At 34.8% G+C, this 7,469-nt stretch overlaps 1 protein-coding gene across 1 annotated transcript in view; it reads right to left on the reverse strand.

Annotated features, from left to right (window-relative positions):
• The window catches only part of LOC106467699 (zinc metalloproteinase nas-13-like), a 12,095-nt gene extending 9,300 nt beyond the window's left edge, over positions 1–2,795 (reverse strand). Inside the window, exon 1 of the mRNA XM_022395898.1 lies at positions 2,791–2,795. Within this exon, the coding sequence (XP_022251606.1) occupies positions 2,791–2,795 (5 nt within the window). The remainder of the gene's footprint in view (positions 1–2,790) is intronic.
• Between the last annotated feature and the right edge of the window lie 4,674 nt (positions 2,796–7,469).

Consider the following 7,469-nt stretch of genomic DNA (forward strand, 5'->3'; position numbering starts at 1 on the left):
TGAATTGTTAAACTAAGAGTAAAGAACAGGGTTAATTGGGAGAATTGGACTAAATGTTACATTAACAGCTTTAAATTAGATGTGTTTAACTTGTGTTGTTGAAATGAATCTGGTTAGCATTAATTTGGTAACTTTTTCTTTACGTAAATATTGCCACTGCTATATTTGTTAAAATAATTGAAAATTATCAATTGGTTTAATGAGTACGCACGTATTTACTACAATTTACGATCGCTTTTAATCACGATTATGGCATGTTATAATTTCGATTAAGCTTGTAAAAGATGTTTTTTTCCCAATAAATCTTGATGAACTAGAATTTCCAACTTGAACAGTATATGCTCTAGGACTAAGCAGCCAGATTAGAGGTCCCTAGTAATTAGAGATAGCCCTAATTTTAATTTACTGACTAGAGTATTTAGTCAACATCATCCGTTAACACAAGTGTTTTTTGTCCGTAACTTTGAACCGAATAAAAGGATTGACGGTCACTTTTGTATGGCATCACAGCTGAAAGTAAAGAGCGCTTTCAACGGCATCAGGTCTCGAAACATAGACCTTCTTATCCGAAGCCCAGGACAATAACCACTAGGACACTGTTGATTATTAAAATTAAATAAACCAGATCTGGTAATATATTCAACACAATAAGATCCTACTTAGTTGAAAACCTAACAAATGGTTGTTTTATTAGTTAAACATTAAATAATTGGCTGTATTTTTAATTAAACTTTGAATGTTATTTTACCTTTCCTTAATAAAACAGAAAGTGTGTGATTCTGTATACAATTAAATTTCCATGTGTAGCTCTTTCAATTAAAAACTGATAATTTGGTCTTATCTTTAGTTACATATTATATGAACATTTATATTTTAATTAACTTTCCAGTGGTTCGAGACAACATTGGAAAATATAGTTCTGTTTACACCTAACCATTAAATGTGTGGATATATAGTTGCCTATGAAATATACATTTCGAAATCGCTTAATGTATTTTTTATTTTTTACTTTAAACTTGATTTCATTTCGAAAAGTGCTTTTATACTCGACAAAAACCTCTTTCTGAATAATGAGCTTATGAAACTGTCATTGGAAGACTTTTTTTTTATGGAAGGTGTTAACTTACCAAACAGCATATCTGAATTTAGAACCTGAAAGAGAAAACAAATTTCTGGTTAACTTTAACGAATAATTTTGATTATCTAGAGATAGATTGAAAACCCCGAAAAGTATTAAAATCCACAACTTTCTGACTGTTTCAATAAGTATAAAATAAACTTATACTACTTAAGATACTATTTTTTCAATTGTCAATAAACAGTTATCCCGTGAAATTTTAATTGTTATGTTTGCCTTTGCTAGTGCAGATAACCCTCGAGTATCTTTGTACGAGATTCAAAAGGAACCAAACCAGGACTCGAACCATAAACCGTCAAATACATTGTTTCATTTGGGAGAATCAGGTACACCATATACGATATGGTTATGTTTTTATTTTGCGCAAAGCTACACGAGGGCTATCTGCACTAGCCGACCCTAATTTAACGGTGAAAGACTAGAGTGAAGGCAGGTAGTTAACACCACTCACCGTCAACTCTTGGACCACTATTTTAAAATAGTGTTTGGGGGGACGGGGATTCGAACCCGCTACCCGCAGCTTGCGAGTAGAACACTCTAGCCACCTGGTTACAGTATGGGCATACTAGCCATAGCAACCTGATCACAGTATGGGCATACTAGCCATAGGCCATGCTAAACCCAATAATATAACATAATTTATTAGCCCTCAGACGTCCTCTTTGAGGAACTGAAAAAACAACCTTTTTAACTATAATTGATACTAACTAATATAGTATTAAATAACATATTTTCTCATATAGAAAACAGATAAAACAGTCAAAATTATACAGTTATCGATGCTATACAAATCGATATAATGTTCAAACTGACACATTGTTTGCACTGTTTTTTCTTCTTCTTTTATTTGAAAAATGGATTTCGGTATTTCGACATATTAGAGATATAGGGTTTCGATTTTGTTCCTTTCCTACTGCATCTTATGTTTAAAATATAAATTACATAACAAGCTTAAGTACATCATTTTTTGTGTTGATCGTCTGAATGAACTAAACTCTAACAAATGTGTCTCTCTTTACCACCATATTCGAGAGTGACATAAAGTGGCTTTCATATTAGTGTGGGCCTGGAATGGCCTGGTGGTCAGGTGTGTGTGTGTTTTTCTTATTGCAAAGCCACATGGGCTATCTGCTGTGTTCACCTAGGGCAATCGAACCCCAAATTTTAGCGTTGTAAATCCGTAGATTACCGCTGTCCTACCGGAAAACTGGTGGTTAGGGCGCTTAACTCGCAATTTGAAGGTCGCGGGTCACCGAATATGCTCGTCCTTTTAGCCGTGGGGTAGTTAAAATGTGACGGTCAGTCCTACTATTCGCTAGTAAAAGAATAGCCAAAAGTTGGCTGTGGGTAGTGTTGACTAAATGCCTTCCCTCTAGTCTATCATTGCTAAATTAGGGACGGCTAGCACAGATAGCCCTCAAAACGTTTAGCGCGAAATTCAAAACAAACTACATTATTATGACTTAATTTTTTTTCTTAATTAGAATTATTATCTCGTATGCGAGAGTACCTTTTAATTCTTAATAGATAATTTTAATAAACATCTGTGACTTCAATTTTAGAGCTACAAAATATTAGGCTTAGAGCTCTAAAATTGAAGTTATTAACCCACTGATTTTGTATGTTAACAAAATAAAATAAATTCTACTCACGCCATTACGTATTGGTGGCCTAATAGTGACAGATCTTGGAAGTTCTAAGGTCAGTAGCATGCCACCTGTGTTCTTCTGAGGCTGTGAAAACGTATTGTTTTCGTTAAAGTTATTACCCAATGGATGTGCATTGGTATTGAAATATTCGAAACAGACCAGAAGCGCAGAAAATAAACCCCTATACCATAAAATTTGTTTCATACTGTACAATCTCGAAAGTTCGAGAAAAACGGATACTTTTGGTTAAGATCCCAGATGAAGGAGTTTATATAGTATTTTGAGCTTTACATTCCAGCTTGGGTTTCTGGGAAAAAATAAGCAAAATGTTGGCATTAATAATTTTATTCGAAATTTTCTAAACACCCAATTGTGGTCGGTTTAAGAAAGAGAAAGCTTTGATTGGCGAACTAAAAACCACCCAAAAATTGTTCTGAGGATAAGTCACATGGCCGCTAGCAGAGAAACGACGTGAGTGAAGGGTGACGACCGCGTGAACTGTAATTGTCATAGGTACCACAGGTTTTTCCAAGAAACGGATGACCTGTTGCTAAGGTATTGTGGGGACTCCATCCATAACTCTAGTTGATAAGAAGCTCCTTTTCTCAGCAATAAAAATAGGTGTGGTGTTCATTTTTCGCTTTTGTTAAACCATTTCCTAAAAATGAATATGTTGTATTTCGCGCAAAGCTACACGACGGCTATCTGCGCTAGCCGTCCCTAATTTAGCAGTGAAAGACTAGAGGGAAGGCAGCTAGTCATCACCACCCACCGCCAACTCTTAGGCTACTCTTTTACTAACGAATAGTGGGATTGACCATCACGTTAAAATAATGCTCCCACGGCTGAAAGGGCGATCATGTTTTCTGGGACGAGGGATTCGAACCTGTGACCCTCAGATTGCGAGTAAAGCACCCTCACCACGTGGTCATGCCGGGTGTACATGTTGTATGCAGCAAAGAATGGTTTTACAACTTAAATTAATAAAATCTAATTTTATCTATTACTCTATTTACATGTATCTCCATTTTTCATCACCTATGCTCTTTTTGTTTTTGAATAAGAGATAAAAATGTCTTCAAGGTTCATGGACTATTAAACCATTGTACTATTCTCTTGAACATAAAACATGATCAAATGTTATGCTTGACTTTTAAAGTTGGCTTCTTTCAAAGATTATACTTATCCTTATATTACAAAAATAGATATGAAATGATACTTTTTGCATATTTATGCTCGTCAAACTTATAAAACAATGGATGGTAGGTCATATATGAAAAATAGTAATTATTATTCATTAAGGTTCGTTTGGTAACATGTAAAATTATACTGTAAAGTCTGTAAGAATATATCATAATGTTGACCATTTATTTGTTATATAATTTAGCAAATCTTATAATAAGAGAGGAAGTCTGATCGTTATGCCCCCAGTGGCACAGCATTATGTCTGCGGACTTACAACGCTAGAAACTTGGTTTCGATACCCGTGGTGGGCAGAGCACAGATAGCCCATTGTGTAGCTTTGTGCTTAACTACAAACAAACTGATCGTTATGAAATTAAAATTACCTTTTGGTATAAACATGGCCAGGCGTGGCCTAGTGGCTAGCGTGCTAGGCCATAGATTCGAGGGTCTATAGTTCGAACCTCACTGCTGTAAAGTCGCGCTCAGCACTTTAAAACTATGTGTGCGTTATAAGAGTAGCAGCCAAATCCTACTATTCGATTAGGGTAGCACAACAGTTGGTGATGGGTGCTCTTAATTGATTGTTTTCCCTCAAGTCTACTAATTCAAAATTATGTTACTACTATCGCAGGCAGTCTTGAGTAGGCTTGTGCAAAAATCCGAAACCAACATACAAAAGCATAACTTTTGGTTTAAAACAGTAAGTTTGTATAATATAAAATGTCACTTGATGACATAATGTAAAAATCAACTTGATTTCCTTTTTCTCTGATAAAACGTTTTATCCATGTAAACGAGGCCATAGCTGACAAAATGTTTTCTAGTTTACATGCCTGATAAGTAATTTCATTAGCTCCTGGTGATTTGGAGACACGTTAAAAAGTACTTATAGTAAAGTAAAATTAAGTGTGAAACCTCCTATTGTCTTTATTTCTTAGAAAAATACAAGAATGAAACATTGTGACTTTAATAAAACATAATATATATCTTCCAAAATTAAAAAAATAAAATGCCCAGAATAGAAACAAAGTTAAAGATGGACTAAATCTGTAACGAAGCCCCAAAATAATAATTGAGTATTAAATACTGGTTTCGTTTTTCTCTTCTTTTTTTTCACCCCATTATTATGTGTTTGCCCATAACAGCTAATAGTACGTGACGGTAAGTTTTTAGGCTTAGCCTTGAATGCTGGATAAGTTAGGTCAGTTTGTACATTTCCTTTATAAATGCACATTTTTTGTTTTCTACTCGTCTTTATTGTTTATTTCATAAACTCAAATTTAAGATTATGGTTGCAGGAACAAAAGAAAGCTTCAAACTTAAATATTACAAAACGCATGTAAGTGATTTCCCCAGCACGTGCGAATAAAGATTCTAAGGAAATAGCGAATATATTTCTGAAATATTTATAACTACTTAATACGATTTCCTTTTTCATAAGAAGTAAATCATTTCCGCGGCATCTATGCAAACCATCTTTTATGCTAATATGCTAGTAATTCGCTAAGAAATCGCTTTGACGCTACCGGCGAAAAGTAAATTCCGTTACCCTCCTTCAGTTTCTAGGAAAATGAAAGCAGCAGGCATTAACTCACTTCGTAGAACAGTGACAAAAAGAAACACAGAGATGGAAAAAGAGTTGCACCAATCAAGTCACAAGGAAATTCCTCCACATTACTTCTCTGCCGCTTATCTCTTCGGTTTGTTTTGAATATCGCTCAAAGCTACTCGATGGCTATCTGCGCTAGACGTCCCTAATTTTGAAGTGAAAGTCTAAAGGGAAGGTGACTAGTCATCACTACCCACCGCCAACTCTTGGGCTCCTCTTTTACCAACGAATAGTTGGATTGATCATGACATAATAACGCCCCTTACGGCTGAAAAGGCGTACATGTTTGGTGGGATGGGGATTCGGACCAGCGACCCTCAGATTGCGAGTCAAACGCTCTAACCACCTGGCCATGCCGTGCATTATCTCTTCATTTGTTTGTTTGTAGTTAAGCACAAAGCTACACAATGGCCTGGGCTACTTGTACTCTGCCAACCACAGGTATCAAAACCCGGATTCTAGCATTGTAAGTCCGCAGACATGCCGCTGTGCCACTGGGTGGGGGCATATTTCTTCGGAAGCTTCAACAAGAAAATTATAAACGTTATTCGTTCTCATATTTATTATTTTTGGCTCTTATTTATATATATTTCCTATGTTTTTATTCTTGTAAATAATCCTAAATAAATCTACCTAAAGATATAAAAAGCATTATCATTATCCTCAAAAATAAAACTAAATAATTGATAATACAAAAAATGAAATCAATAAATTAAAACAATAGGCCAATAGAAGCGCAATAGAATAGCGATCATTCAGAGTTACACTTTTTAAATTGTTGTTTATGTTAGAGAAAAGCCACTTTGAACTATCTGCCGTGTCCATTGTGAGGAATCGAACCCTGGAGTTTAGAATGGTAAGTCAATATTCATCCCTTATATTATGTTCACAGAATTATATCGTTTTATACCATTGTGCTAACAAAAGTTTCTTGACATTAGTCTCCCTATTTCAGTCTCTCGTCCATAGTATGTTATGAAATACCGTCGAAGATGTATTTCTTGTAACAACTAGATCGTACACATAAAACTGTGGGTTTGTTTGGCCTTATAGAAACGATTACGAAATTCTGACACTTTCCTTTTTCTCTTGTAGAACATTCAGTTTCGTTACCAGGGAAAATGGTAACTTTAGAAAAGTCAAAATATTCAAATATAATAATAATTTGCATATTTTTTTTTTATACTTAGTGTGGTCAAAAATGCTAAACTGACTTTTTATATCCGTGCTATTTACATAATCAAAAATCATTTGTGTACACAACAGCGCTATCTCTAGACATTTGGTTTGTGTTGATCTTGTTGACCTGAAATTTGTCTCAGAAAAATTCCATTATTTTATGCATTTCAATGAGATTCTACTTGAATATCGCCCCACAGAGGCTCAGTGGCAAGTTCGAGGGCTTATAACGCTAAATATCGGATTTTGATACCTGCGGCGACAAAAGCACGGGTTGCCCATTGAGTAGCTTCGTTCTTAACATCAAACAAATAAATAATACTTAAATACTAATTCTGATATTGTCCTGGAGCCAACTTTTCAGATCTTCCAAAATTCATGCATGTGATTAGAGTCAAACATTTTTATCTTACTCTGATAATCGTTCGTTGATGCTAGAATCTATAGACGTAATTTCAAAACTATTTTCGTTCAATTTTACATTTAAAGAACAAACAAGTATTAACATAAAAAGCATGATAGAATAAGTCGCAAACCTAAAGAAATGTTTATTTACTGTACATGAAAAATCACATAGTTTTCTGATAGTATTTGTAGCTTTAACGCAACATCTACGTTATTTACTCGTTTATTAATTGAGTAACTGAGTACAAGAAGGACGCTTTATTTGAGGGGGCAATACATCATAAATGGGTGAAAAATTGTCCTA

The sequence above is a fragment of the Limulus polyphemus genome, unplaced genomic scaffold (genome assembly GCF_000517525.1).
Source record: "Limulus polyphemus unplaced genomic scaffold, Limulus_polyphemus-2.1.2 Scaffold2710, whole genome shotgun sequence".
In the NCBI taxonomy this organism is placed as follows: Eukaryota; Metazoa; Arthropoda; class Merostomata; order Xiphosura; family Limulidae; genus Limulus; species Limulus polyphemus.